Source organism: Podarcis melisellensis (genome assembly GCF_964234715.1).
Source record: "Podarcis melisellensis genome assembly, chromosome: 1".
Lineage (NCBI taxonomy): Eukaryota > Metazoa > Chordata > Lepidosauria > Squamata > Lacertidae > Podarcis > Podarcis melisellensis.
The window spans coordinates 112,194,185-112,209,318 of NC_138528.1; the positions used below are offsets into that span (position 1 = coordinate 112,194,185).

The 15,134-nt window shown below is 43.6% G+C and overlaps 1 protein-coding gene and 1 long non-coding RNA gene across 5 annotated transcripts in view; one reads left to right on the forward strand and one right to left on the reverse strand.

Moving 5' to 3' along the window:
• Positions 1 to 15,134, reverse strand: part of LOC309363438 — a 111,031-nt gene that overhangs the window by 11,062 nt on the left and 84,835 nt on the right. The window lies entirely within an intron of this gene.
• The window catches only part of ZNF385B (zinc finger protein 385B), a 199,396-nt gene that overhangs the window by 6,395 nt on the left and 177,867 nt on the right, over positions 1 to 15,134 (forward strand). For 3 of the 4 annotated variants that reach the window (XM_081930106.1, XM_081930108.1, XM_081930109.1), the window contains exon 1: positions 3,476 to 3,556. The exons of the other annotated variant lie outside the window; for it this stretch is intronic. In XM_081930106.1, coding sequence (XP_081786232.1) covers positions 3,487 to 3,556 — 70 coding nt within the window. In that variant the 5' untranslated portion in view covers positions 3,476 to 3,486. Of the gene's footprint in view, positions 1 to 3,475; positions 3,557 to 15,134 lie in introns of those variants that run through there. 4 annotated transcript variants of the gene reach the window in all.

A 15,134-nucleotide genomic window follows, 5' to 3' on the forward strand; every position in this document is an offset into this window, starting at 1 on the left:
TACCACTATTGGTTTAAAACAGTCAGGCACGCTTGCTTCTCAAATTACTTGCTTTGGATTTGTTTGAGAGAACTTATAAATACTGCAATAGTGACCCAAAGCTCTGCACACAGTGTGCAAGATCCAACTCAAATTAAGCACATTGGAAGTTCATAGAATCATATTGTTGGAAGGGACTATGAGGATCATCTTGTTGTTGTTGTTGTTGTTGTTGTTGTTGTTGTTATACCCTGCCCATCTGGCTGAGTTTCCCCAGCCACTCTGGGCGGCTTACAGCATATCTTAAAAATATAATAAAAACACCTAACTCTCTGTAATGCATGAATCTTTTACCCAACTGGTGCATTTCACTGGAAGAAACAAAATAAAAAAAATCCTTCTAGTAGCACCTTAGAGACCAACTAAGTTTGTTATTGATATGAGCTTACGTGTGCATGCACACTTCTTCAGATACTTAGTTGGTCTCTAAGGTACTACTGGAAGGAATTTTTAAATTTTGTTTTGACTATGGCAGACCAACACGGCTACCTACCTGTAACTTCACTGGAAGAGTTCAACATGAGTGGAAGGCAGGCTTCTGGGTAATTTTGAAGCCAAGCACTGTACACCACTAGGCTATATAAGCTTAGCAGGGTGCATGCATCTCAACTATCAACACATGTGGCATGGGGCTACATCACTTTGATCCCATGTGCAGTGAACAAGGGACATACCTTGGGAATGGGGACTTTGGTGATGGAGGGATTCCATCACAGGTCTTCATTTAGTCTGCTCCTGTAGCTATGTTGCTACAGAGTAGTTCTGTAGAGTGAGAGCTCAAGTTAATGTACTGCGGTGCAATGGGTCAGTGTGTCTGGCTGTTAACCAGAAGGCTGGTGGTTCATGCCCACCCAGGGACAGCTGTGGGCAAGATTCCTGCATTGCAGGGGTTAGGACCAGATGACTCTCAGGGTGCCTTCCAACTCTACAACTCTACAAAATCATAATTTTGGGTTCTGGTCTTGCTGTGCTTCTCTTTTTCCATGTAAACTTACTGTTACCAGCAGGGCCCCCCAAAGGCACATGGAATGGTGCCTTGTGGAGACACTAACTCACAACTTCATAGATGCAAAGTTTGGGCAGTGTTTTATGCATTTTATTCCCACTATGAAATTTCAACCTCTCTTCTGGTACACCTCTGAATTTTCCGTACAGGTCTCCTACCTGCAGTGCCATCTGTGGCTTATTTCTAGCTGCCAGGGTGCGTGTGCATGCCCAAAGGATACATGCACTGACATCAGCATTGATTTCCAAGGGTGGCCCTCAAATCAACAGAAGACTTACTGCCCCTAGCAGTTCCAGTTTACACAATGTCAAAGAAGATCAGAGGCAGCCTAAGAGAATTATCAGTTTGCATGTCCCATCTCTTCCAAGTAGGGGTGGTGATGCCATGCCTGAGAGCTCCCCAAATCCTGGAGCCAGCACTAGATGACATCATGGAGTTTACTTGACCATTGCTGTTTATCGATTGACAGCTTCAGTCCCTAGATGCTATGGCCGTATTGTCAATTGCACATGGTTGTTGTGTGGCAGAGTTATTGCCAGAAGAACCTATGTAAGCTTTAGTTCCTACCCGGGCTTTTTTTCTGGGGGAAATTACAGGAACACAGTTCTGGCACCTCTCAGGTGGGCGCCATTGCCGTTATAAGAGAACGAGGAGGGTGACTATGTTGAGTTCCGGCACCTCTTTTTCTAGAAAAAATAGCACTGGACTTCCTACAAATGTTGTTGTCTCTGTGGCAAGTTGAGCATAATCGTACAACGCTCTGATGCAGTTAGCCCTGCTGCAGCGACCGCCCCTTTCAAATGCGTTTTAAGGGCAAAGCAGGTACACAGCAGTTCATTGGCTGCAGAGGGCAGCGTGTCACAGCATGCATGCCCCTGGCGGCACCTCACTTTGCTCATTTTCGTTCACTTCACGAACCCATAACTGATTGACAATAAACTGATTTATTATCCTCCGTCAAATGTGATGGGGCAGCGGTGCCAACTTGAATAAAACATTGGGGGGGGGCCAGGTAAAGACCACCCCACATAATTAACACCACATAATTCACACACACACACCATTTGAATGGCAATGCCCACCAACTTGGGGGGCAGCCCCTTCAAATATTTTATTGGGGGAGCCATGGGCATAGCCAGGATTTATTTTAGGAGTGCAGAACTGCGACGCAGTTGGTCAGTTAGTTAAGTATTTTTATTTATTTACTTGATTTGGGGGGGGGAGCTGCGTCCCATGGAGAAAAGAAGGGACCTCCTTCCCTGGGAGTTGGCTCCTATGGGGCAGGGGCGCAGGGTGTATTTCAAAGGCAGCTGGAAGCGACGGTATTACCCTGAGAACCAGAAGAGAAGAGTCCCGCGCAGCTTTGGGGCACCGTGGAGCCCTCTTGGAACAGGTGCAGCAGGAGGAAAAGTTGCAGAAGGGCTCACTCACTCACTCAGCGTCTTCAGGAACGCAAGACGGTGGCAAAGGTGGGGCTTCCCTTTCCCACCCGCCTCCCGTCTACATTCCGCCTCCCCTGCGCGCGCGCGCCTTCTCCCCTCACCTGCTTGGCGAGGGTCGTTCGCGGGCCCAGCCTGTGGCGGGCGCATGCGCTTGGCGGGGACCAAGCCGGCGCGCTGCTGCTGCCGCCGCCGTCTTCCCCTCCGAGGTTGGGGCTGGCGGCTTGCTGTTGGGACGGGCAGCTCCGCGCGCGCGCGCTCCCCCACCCCGACCCTCCGCGCGCCAAAGAGCTCACGCGCCCTCACACTCACACATGCGGACCGGCTGCGGAAACGGGCAGCAGCGCCTGGTCGAGGTAAGAGGGGCTGGGCAGGCGGGAGCGCACCTGGCAGAATCTGCTCGCCTCAACTTTGACGCGCTGAGGGGAGGAAGAGCCGCGGTTGGGAATGGTGCCTCTTTCGCCTGCTTGCTTGCTTTGCCTTCGAGGACAGGCGGGAGGCGAACCCCCAAAAAAACCCCCAACCCACCCCCTGCCCTCTCCTCTGTCCGTCCCAGCGGCGCGAAAGCGAGGCTAGCCCACCGAGCCGCGCGCCAACCCAGGCGGTGATTTGTCCGCTGGCGAGGCTGCGCGAAGGGCGCCCAGCTGCTGCTCCTCCAGGCAGCCGGAGAGCGAGCGAGCGAGCGAGCAAGCTGCATCCCGGGGCGGAGTGTGAGGGGAAGAGACGGCAAAGAGGCACCGGCGGCGCCAGGTCAGTGCAGTGTGGGGGCGCCTGGGCGCGCCTTCTTCGTACCTCTCAGCGCCGGGCGCTCTGCCTTTCCTCGGAAACTTTTGGCTGCGTCGGGCAAAAGCGTAAGAGCCGCTTCTTCCTCTCTTCTTGGACTCGGGGGGGGGGGAATTCCCGCGTCCCCCGCATCTCTGCCTCTTTCTCTCTCTCTCTCCCCCCCCCCCGTGTTATCTCCCCCTCGCTTGTTTCAGGCGGGCGCGGAGTTCATCATTTCTCATGTCTCTAAATAGGTCAGTGTCTGCAAACCGTGTCAGGTTTGCAGAGCCCACGGGTGTGTCGCTGAAAGGTAGGAGAACTGAAGGGGGATAAACTGAAGAAGCATGGGATTTATATGGGCGTGGGGGGGGGCAGGACACCCACCTGTCATCTTCCTCTGTCTGGCTCTGCCTAGCCGATTGGGAAGGAAAGGTCTCGACAACAGTTGTTTAAAATTACTTCCTTTTGACCCCGAGTGGTCAGAAAAAACCTGTCAAAATCTTTCTACAAATTCTACTTTTAGTTAACTATTTTTATTTATTTGCTTGATTTTTTGGAGAGGCAGCTGCCCCCTGGCCACACCCATGGGGAGAAAAGTGTGTGTGTGTGTGTTTGGTTTACAAAAGAGAGAGAGAAATCTTTGCTTAGAGGTTTCTTGTAGACTTTGGTTTTCATGTTGAAGGAGAGAGTTCCTTTTGGCAGTCCTCTTAGCCTCACTTGACTCCTAGCGCTTTTTTTTTTTTAAAGCTCTGGTTGTTCTTGGAAGGAGGAATTTCCTTCGTAAATGAGGAATTAGCCTACTTTGAGGAATCATCCTTGATGATCTAATTACAGAGCAGAGATGTGTGTGTGTGTTTGAGGTTTGAAGCTTTCGCAGAGAGGAAGGTGCACGTAGTTGCCGGACCACAGGCTATAGTTCTTGATGCCAGGGCTGGTCCAAGACATTTTGGCACCTGAGGCGGACCCCCAAATGGCACCCCCTCCCCGCCAGTAAAGAAGGGGTCAGGGAAGATCTACATCAGGAACAAGGTAGTGTGTGTTGGGTGAAGAGATTGACAGCAGGATCTGCTGCCCTGGTTGACCCTGCTGCCTGAGGCGTTTGTCTCACCTTGCCTCATGGGTGGGCCGGCCCTGCCTTGTGCTTTAGCTGTCGATTTCAAGGGGCATAATGGTAAAGAAGAATGTGATATCTTGCTACCAAGTGCGCTTTCTCTGGAGGAGGAAAACACGTGGCTCTCAGTAAGGGAACAAATCAAAAAGTGGAAGCTTGTTGCTGTTTATTATGCTTTCAATAAGTTTTTTTTTAAATGTCTATGAGCATAAGAGATTTCAGAAACAGCCGATGCAGCAGCAAGCTCTGTGCAGGATTATTCCGCAATAGTGCCTTCTCATCTACCAAGATGCACTAATTCGCAATTGATGCCAGCAGCAACAACAACAAAAAGTTATTTCCCACCAGCCACCCTAGCTGTGTTGTCAAGAAAAGTCTGAAGGTTATGGAGGATTTGTAACCTTATAATCAATTCAATAGAGGGAACATGGGAAGGCAGCCAGCTGTTGACAAAATAAGTTCAGGATAAATTTAGAAATGTTTATCTCTTGCTGAAACTGATGCATTTTTATTTTAACTTTCTCTTTGATGTCTCATGGCTTATAAATAAAAAACGAAGAATAAAATAGTGAGCTGCTGTTATCAGGATTGTAAGATACATGCACTCATGGCAAACATCATTACTGATTTAGCTACACTGACTTGGTTTATAAAATGCAATGTTTAGCATAAGGTGTTTGCATATCAGGTGCGTGTTGATTTGGAGGTGAGATAACATTGGGAAACGCAGCACTCCCAGTGTGAGGGCTCCAGGACTAGAAGGGAATGCTCTGGCGAGAAGCTCAAATAATTGGATAAAAGGTAGTACAGCATGCTGTCCCTGGATCCCTGCTTAGGAAACATCTGGCTAGTAAGCAATTGCAACACATGGTCTTCCGGACTCCACTTTAGTTAATTGCTCAAAGAAAGAGTACACGAGCTTCTCCCTTTTAGTTAATAGAACTCCTTCAGAGCTGTAAATTAATGAGGAGAGGGTCTCTAACATAATGCCCATCTCCTAGTCTTTGGCCGGTGTAATCATGCAATTGTGGAAAGGTTGTTTGCTTAGCAATAGCTGTACCATCAATGTCCTGGATAGATTACAGTGATTTTTGTTCTCATAAAATGCAAATTCCCGTTTCAAAGGGTGCGAGGAAATAACTTTGTTAGAAATATATGGGGACTTTACACAGCTGTTTAGTAGGACTCTCCAAATTTAAAAAGGTAAAATGTATGAATTCACACAGTTATGCTGATAGCAAGCATTTCATGCCTATGGTGCAAGGTCAGACAACATTAATGTTTACATTTTCCAGATAGCTATATTATTAGATTGAAGAAATGGGAAAATTGAGTTGAAAAAGTGTACTGATATGATAGTAACTATGGAGGTCAAGTGGGTTGTCTGACTAGACCATGTACCTTGTTGAGTTATTAAACATAAAAGTGTCTTGCCTTTAGTGTGGGTAGGGAATAAATATTTCAAATGTTTTAAATATTTCAGATATTAAGGTGGTGTTGACCTGCCGTTGGTAACAATTTGCTATCCTCTCCTGTGCATTCTCTTATCAGAGATAGGTAGTTTAGCTATCATTCCCATCTATTTTTCAGGAGTGAGTGCTGTTCATTAATTAGACCAGGTGTGGGGAAACTTTGGTCCTCCACCAATTGCTGAACAACAAAACCAGAGGATAGCTCAGTTGTTGGAGCATGAGACTCTTAATCTCAGCATCATGGGTTTGAGCCCCACGTTGGGTGAGATTCCTGCATTGCAGGGCGTTGGACTAGATGATGCTTGCGGTCCCTTCCAATTCTATTATTCTACCTTCTATCCAACTCTCCTCATCCCTGGCCATTAGCCATGCTTGCTGGGACTGATTCAGACCTGTAGTTCAGCAACATCCGGAGGGCCAAAGCTGATGTCAACCAAACAGATCCATCTAAGCACAAGAGAGAGGTATCATCAGGTTCAGGAAAGCCCTGACATGTACACAATTACATAAACATTTAAAATTAAAATTGCAGGGCAAAAACCCCAACACAGGGGAAAAGAGAGAGAGAGAGAGAGCCCATGTGTGCAGTTGCTTGGAAGAAAGCAAAGGGAAAGAAGGAAGGAAAGGACACAGGAACAATAATCTCTCCTCAAGTGGTGTGACTTTCCTACTATGGGCAACCGCCCTGCCTGAGAAGGGGTGGCTTTGAAGCTGCTGATCAGGCCAGCTAACAGCTTCAAAGGTTTTTCCCCTCGAGCAGCATTTTGTTTTGCTTCCTCACTTGCATATATTTAAAAGTACCATAACAAGCAGGATAGTTTCTGAAAATAAATGTTCACTTCTTGAATATAAATATATCATTTGCTGTTTGCACCCTTTCTCCCTGAGAATAAAAGGAATATATTGACTCATAGGCACTTTATGTCCTTTTAGTTCCAAACTCTCTCTCTCTTCCCCCCTCTAATTTTAACAGTTTTACGCACATTTATTTCCTACCCTTCTTTTCCATTTCCCATGACTAATGAAGGCAAATAATGAAAACGGCCTGAGAGATGCTGTGGTAGATGACTTAAGCAAAGTTTTAGAAGGGAGAGAAATACACACACAAACACACTGCATGAGAATTCATCTCTCCTAAGGCGTTTCAAGGATTTCCTATCAATGCCGCAGCTTTTCAGTCAGCAAATTGACCAGGAATTGTGCCGTTTTAAAGATTATAAGGTCTGATTCCGTAATGCAGTTTTGCCTAGCATCGGTTTTATCTGAGTCTACTTTACAAAGCAGGTGAGGCTCTTCATCTTTGAGAACTTAGCTGGTGCCAGCATGTAATTGGGTACGGAAGTTCAGTAGAAGGTTATCCCTAACATACTCTAGTTAAGTTGCAAAGATCAGGCCAGCGTTATTTATTCAGAAGAAAAGAAAGGTGTCACAGTCTCAGCATCATTTTCATGCTTAAGTTCCCTTGTACTTCTGTGGCACCTTGCAGGCAGGATGCATTTAACTCGACTAGTGAGCTTTCTTCCGTTTTAAGCGAACAGGTCTACCGTTGATAAAGCTGCATCTCCTATATTTTTCTTAAGCATTCTAAGGAATGCAATAATTTGCTATTGAGATTTTAACAGTAAAATCAAATAATGGTGTATTGTGGTTGACATACACTGAGAAGCATATTGAAGATTGTGCTGAACCCCCTTTTTTCTTATGATTGAAGGTGGCTAACAATATGCAAGAAGGCATAAAACATTCCTTAAAAAGACACAGATCCAGAGTAATATATAAACTAAACTATTGAGAATTGAACGTTTTCCTGAAGAGTGGGTGGAGGCTATAAAGAGCTTTATTTTGCAAAAATAAAATAAAATGGTAATTTGAATAGATGCACATTGAAGTGAATTGTGTTTTGCATTCTCTAAGTGACATTGCTGGGTTCTTTTCAGTGGCAACCCAAATGGAGCAGCTCACTACAGTAAATAGTTGAGGCTACAAAAACGTCGGTGACAACTGCAAAGCCCTTATAACTGCCAGAAACCCTAGCGCCTCTCTCCGCAGATGCAGAGAATTAGATAATAAAAAAGCTTTCATCTCTCTTGTACTGGATGTCCAGTGAAAACATAATGTTGGAGATGGTAAGAGCAGTTTGACAATAGCTAAAGGAGGGGCAGGTTTATACTTGCTCATAACTAAACGAATTTATTTATTTACAACATTTTGTGTGCTGCTCAGTAACAGTGTTCTCTGGAAGGCTTGCAACAATAAAACATTAAGGTATAATAATAACAACAACCAATAAAGCAATAAAAAGCAACATAAAATTTCAGTAACAGCAAGTAAGTTGGCATAATAAAGTACACGGCAGGTCTATAGTCAGTTGGTTAAGGTCCAAAAAGCTGGGGTTTTTTGTGGGGGGAGAGGCAGAGATTTTCACCTGGCACTGAGAAGAGTATAAAGAGCCACTTTCAGAGGACACACTATACTTGTGCGGATGCCTGATTATCGTCTTCCAAAGCAACTACTCTATTTCAAACTTAAAAATGGAAAACGTAATGTTGGTGGTCAACAAAGGAGGTTTAAAGACTCTCTCAAGGCATTTCTTTAAAAAATGTAGTATAAACACTGACAACTGGGAAACACTGGCCTGCAAGCACTCCAGTTGGAGAGCAGCCTTTACCAAAGGTGTCATGGGCTTTGAAGACACTCGAGCTCAGGACGAAAGGGAGAAACACGCTAAGAGGAAGCATACTTGGCAAACCCTCACCATGATCAATTCCTGCCTGGAAACACTGGCCTGCAAACACTCCAGTTGGAGAGCAGCCTTTACCAAAGGTGTCATGGGCTTTGAAGACACTCGAGCTCAGGACGAAAGGGAGAAACACACTAAGAGGAAGCATACTTGGCAAACCCTCACCATGATCAATTCCTGCCTGGAAAGCTATGTCCCCACTTTGGAAGGACATGTGGATCCAGAACTGGCCTCCACAGTCACTTACAGACCCACTGTTAAAACCCTGTTTTGGAAGACAATCTTACTCGGCTACAGATGATTGCCAAAGAAGAAGAAGATACATGGGGTGTCATTACGCATATGAAAACCCTTTCCCCAGGATCTACCCATATCACCTCACCTGACATGCATGCTCAGAGCAGGGACTCCAGCAGTGATCTCAGAGTCTCAGAGGATTAGAGATGCCCAGGAGAAAAACGGATAAATGGGGGTGATGTACCCCCCCCCAGTTTTCCAGGTTTCTTCCTCGTCTTCCCCCGACCTTCACATCTCCAGTTTGGATAGGTACATGAGGGAGCAGATGATCCTTCATGTAGCTTGGGTGTAGGGTTCTGTTTGCTTATTCAGCAAGAGGGAGTAGAAGAAGAAAAAACACTGTTATCCAAGGCTATGGCTCCTCTTCACAGCTTATGGATCACTCATAGTGTGTATTCAACTTTAAACACTGAAAAGTTCCTACAGTTCTGTAACATGCCATAGTTACACCTACGATGCACAAAAGCTTTTATTTGCTACCTTCATCTATTTAAGTATTGCAATCAGACGTTGATTCCAGATTGGCACTGCTGCTCCCAAAGTGTTGTGGGTGTGGTGTAGATCTGAGGGTCATCAGCATATTGATGCTCTCTCTCTCAAAATCTTCAGCTGGTCTCCAAGTTTTGCATTAGTACAGTGCATTAGTACAGTTTTGCATTAGTACAGTGGTACCTCAGTTTACAAACAGTCCTGTTTATGAACTATTAGGTTTATGAACTCCGCAAAACCAGAAGTAGTGTTCCGATTTGTGAACTTTACCTCAGTCTACGAACGGTGGAAGGGCACTGGCGGCAGGAGGCCTCATTAGGGAAAGCGCGCCTCGGTTTAAGAACGGATTTGGTTTAAGAACAGACTTCAGGAACGAATTAAGTTCGTAAACCGAGGTACCGCTGTACTAAGTAAAGTAACAGGTCAGTTCCTGTGGGACAGATATTTAATTTTAATCTCTTGTTGGAAGCCACCCAGAGTGGCTGAGAAAACCCAGACAGATGGGCGGGGTACAAATAATAAATTATTATTATATTATTATTATAATCACCCATTGCTACTATCTGTTACAAAGTACCTGATTACAAATGTACACACCAAACCTATGAAGCACATTTGAGCCACATTCTTTCCCTCAAAGTATTCTGGGCACCGCAGTTTGTTAAGGGTTACTGTGAATTGTAACTGTGAGGGGTAAATTGCAGAGCCCAGAATTCTTTTTTGGGGAAAGAATGTGTTTGGAATGTGCTTTAAAGTTAGAGTGTGTACAAAGCCCACGTGAAATACCTTGCTGAAGACTATGCACCAGATTATATGTTATGTGTAAAATTTGGTTTTACAGTGAAGTTTATTTGGTCCTGAGGGGAAATTGAGTAAAAGACTCTTTTGATAATTAACTAGCCAGAGGACTGCCATCCTCAAATCTTTTTGGTTTTGTAAGAGAGCTTCCTTTATGGAATCACTATCTCATTCCATTTGGGGTTACTGGGTTGGTGTTCTCGTTACAGTGCTAGAATGTGTGTGGAAGGTTGAAAGAATTACAATAACGTCACAGTTGTGTGTGATGCCAGGCAAATACCTCATTGGCTTGACATAAATTTATAATTTATTTCTAGCTTGGTTGTTTTTTTTGAGCCAAAGCTGATGTGTAACTGACCATACATTGCCATATGTGGTTTTCTCCCCCATTTTTAATACACAATCCAGTCAGTTAAGCACTTTTTTATAATAAATTTTATTAGTTTTCAATTACAATAATCCAGTAATAGCCACATTATTTATAACAATGCCAAATTATAATACAGTTTCCAATACCAATCATTCAAATGCCAAATTATGTAAATTAGGTGGCCCCCCCGCATGCTAGAATTGATGATTTGATGATTTGCTTTATTTCTGCATTCCAAAATCTTATTAATTTCAATTACACTCCAGTCAAAATAGCAATCCCTTATACAACAACTGCAATATTAACAACTTCCAATCGTATTGACACATTAAATGATTTATAAAGCTACAGGTGAAGCATTCAAACTATATCCTTACTCTTCCTGTGTGCGGCAATTATTCTGTCTGTGATGTTTTTTTCTGTCCTTGTAAAATATTATGTCTATCTTTTCCTGGTTGTTGCTGTTCTCATTCATGCCTTGGGTGGAGCTAATATCCCATTATTGTTTCAGAAGTTCTCCATAGTTAAGCACTTTTTAGTGATGTGCACTGAAGAGAATATTTAGTTCTTAGCATCCTGGTAGGATTGTATGGGAGAAAGTGTTCCTTCAGACTCTAAATTGTTTATGGCTTTATAAATCAGCAGAAGAACCTTAAATCTAGCTTGGTAGCAAAGTGGTAGCCAGTGCAATTCTTTCAAAATTGGTGTGACACAATCAGGGTAGGCTCATCAGCTTCTGAACCAACTTTAAGAACAGCCCCACATTAAAGGAGTTACACTAATCCAGTTTTGAAGTTACCCAAAACATGAACCACTCCAGTGATGCCCATTGTTCCTGTCAGCTGAAGCTGGGAAAAGGTCTCCTAGCCACCATGATCCACAGCAACAGTGATGAACCCAGAAGCACCCCCAGACTATGACCTGCTCCTTCAAAAGGACTGCAACCAGGTTCAGAACATGTAACCTATCTAGTTTTCAGGCATGGGTACAACCAACCAACAAGGTTTCCATTTTGCCAGGATTCACCTTCAGCTTGTGGGCCCTCATCCAGCTCACAGCTGCATCCAACACTGGTCCAGGATCTATACAACCACATCTAATACACATGTAACAGAGAAATAGAACTGAGAGACATCTTGCTCCAAATCGTGAAATGACCATTCCCAATGGCTTTATACGGAAGCATAGGAGCCAACTCCTAGGGACCGAGGTCCCTTCAGCCCCTCCGATAAAATATTTGAGGATGCCAGCCCCCCCCCCAGTTGATGGCCATTGCCATTCAAATGGTGTGCATGTGCCACATCTTGTGATTGATAGGCAGGGCTTACCTCCCCCCAACCCCAGTATCTTATTCAAGTTGTTAAACACGGTTTAACAGCATTGGGACAAGAAGATGGAATCCTGCAGCACCTCCAGCATAATTGCATGGGGACTGAGGTACCGTCTTCTCACTCCGAACCCACAAAGCCACTCTGCTAAGATACCATGAATTGATGGTATCAAAATCCAGAGAGAAATCCAGAATAAGCAGCAGGGTTCCGCTCTTCCACTCTTGATAAAGGCCAGCCAGCAGCACGGTGAGGACCATCTCCAAATCAGGCCTCAACCCAGACTGGAATGGGTTCAGATAATACATTTCCTCCAATAGTGCTTTTGGGTGGGCATCTCAAACGCCTTCCCTCCACAAAGGGGATATTTGTGACCAGGCAGTAGTTACTATCACAGATCTCCAGGTCCAGAGCAGAGCAGCTGTCGCTTCTCCTTCATGAAAGGATGCATTTTTACTATGCTCTGGATCCATGCTCTGGTTAATCCACACACACACACACCCCAACTTACTCAAATCAGCCACGATGGGCATGAGTTGAGAGGGCATGTAATCAGCTGAACAGTTATGAGCATATCCTCAGGCTTCAAGAGCTGAAACTGATCCCATAACACCAGACTAGATGCCGTGTTGCACGGTTTATCTAGAACTGCCCCAACTGTGTGGCATCAGAGTCAATACAGAGATGTGGAACTTCTGTCCTCAAAGTGTTCCTTACAAGCTTGTCACAGCAGGCTAAAGACTCTGACATCAGTTGCCTTGATGCTTAATTTTGTTTGGCTGGGCATGGTAAAATTGCATTTGAACTGAGCTCTGTACCTAAGTATATCTACCTGGCAGTCGCAAATGACAGTTTCCTTTAAAAATAGGAAAGTGTATAAATTCTAATTTCACAGTATCTAAGGGATGGAAGAGTAATGGAGTCATAAGGCCTTTCTATAACCTTTGATGTATCTATCCATGATTGAAAAAAGGAGAGAACAAAACTCGTGGTATCTTAATGCCTGGCCATTGAGTACTTCCTCCCATAATAGTTTTAAGACATGTGTGTTCATAGATGCTTGGGTAATTATGATTAGGGTTTAATATTATAAAAATGTCATGTAGTAACTACCTAATAATTTTACAGAGAACTGCTTGTGCTTTTGCATACCACAGAATGTGCTTTATTAAGCCAAACATAATAATCCTGAATCCAATTAATCAAATACACTAACTTTCATTTTTTTATTGGCTTCTTTCCTGTGCCATGAACTTTTTTCATCTGAATTCCTGACACGATTGTTGTTTAATCTCAGAAGAAGTTACAATTTATTGAACTTTTGGCATGCACACTTAAAAGAGTTGTTATACATTCTGCACAGAGTTGTGGTTTTTCTTATGCATCAGCTGAAAAACTGACAGTGTCTTCTATAAACAACATATTAATCGACATGTTAAAAATGCATTAGAGAACTTGAGCTGCTGAGGTTTGTAGATACACAGCGCTTGGAAACCAATCTGAGCGCTTCAGTTCCACCAATTAGCATTGCTGCTAGCTTTATAACAATTGTCTACCAAGGAAACTTCTTTAGGTGTTAAGCATCGCTAATAATTTATCATTAAGATGATAAAGTCCTCTTCTGCTTTATGCTATTAAAGTGACAATTCATTGAAGCTATTTGGTCTGCTCTGATGATGAGACAGCTAAAGCATACAATTTTCTATGTAAAATAAAAATGCATATGTGTGCAAGCAATATGCAACAACAAAATCAATACAAATAGCAAAAGAAAAATGAATGAAAAGAAAATCTCAATGCTGAAATGCCTTATATGTCTTATAATAATCAGTTCTCGTCAGTCATATCATTCTGTTGTTCTTGGTTTCTATGCAGGAGTTACATCTTTTCTCCTAAGCCGTATTATATGGCGATAGACGAAGGAAAATCAAAACTGGCAGGAAACTTGCAGTCTTTACTGAAACAAATATAGAAACGATCAGGCAGGATTCAACTAAGTTGCTGTGTGCATGGAGCACCTTCTCTCCTCTTTCTGTGCTCTCCCACTGTCACCCCCAAATCTGGTCCGGAGAGTTGGGGGGAAGGGACCAGGAGTCTGACTGCATGAGCAAACCTTAGGTGCACACCCCATTTAGCGCCATGTTGAATTCCAGCCTGTATTATTAAATATTCTTTAGGAGGGCCTAAAGCTACAGATCATGGAAGATAATGTATGCTGAAGTATAGTTCTTTTGCAAGAAGTGGGCAGCAGTACAGTCAGTTCATTGCTTTATCTTTCTCAGTTCTTCAGTTTATTTCAGGAGAGGATTGCATGGCCACATATAATAATATATCATTCAAGCTTTCAGTTAATTCATTGATCCAGTGAGCAGACGCAATATAAAATACTCTAATCTGTTAACTACTTAAAATTACAGAAGGCGTACTTTTACAGTGCTTCTCTGAAACCAGGAGTATTACTACTTTCTGCATTATGTGGAAACTTGTTTGGGCTGAGTGAGTGAGTGAATAGAATACAGTTTTCTTGAATTTCTGGTGTATTAATACACAGCTGAAAGGAGGGGTATGTCCCCCCCCAAAAAAATTCTTAAAACAGCAAGCCAGCAATGTGAACAAGCCCTTGGATAATTTGTTTTTAGTTACCAAACTGGCTACGTTGCCTCAAATGAAAGCTGATATTATTAGTATTGTCCAATAGATGTCTCAGATGATCTCAGCTTTCACCCATGTGTCAAAATGCATCCTCACTCAGAGAATTATCTTGTGGAGGCCCTGGAAAGGGGGTAGCTCTGGTACTATGCCATGTGTTCATAACAGAACTAGACTGGAGACAAGGCACTGAGACAGGAATTAGAGGTGGGAAGAGATTGCAAGGCATGCACCTAGGAGGGAAGGAACTGAGTAAATATGCGAGCATTAAGTTCAAGGAGGGCAGCGGTGGATTCTTTAGATGTGGGACTATAATCGACTAGGAAAAAAGAGATTAGTGGTGACATGACAATAAATAGGGTGAGTGGTCTGTTGTTTAAATCAGGCTGTGAGTAGATTAATGAACTGTGTAAGGTCAGTAGCAGTGTCAAAAAATTTTTTAATCCCCACCCCCTCCCTTGTTATATGTCCCATTTCTCTTCTGCTACTTTTAATACTTTTATATGTATTATATTTGGTTTCTCTTCACCCCCACCCCATCTTTAAGTTCAGTTCTCCATATTTCCACATCAGTTTGCAATTGTTTTATGTTTTAGAAGTCATAATGAAATAGGCCAGCATTTTGGTAAATCCC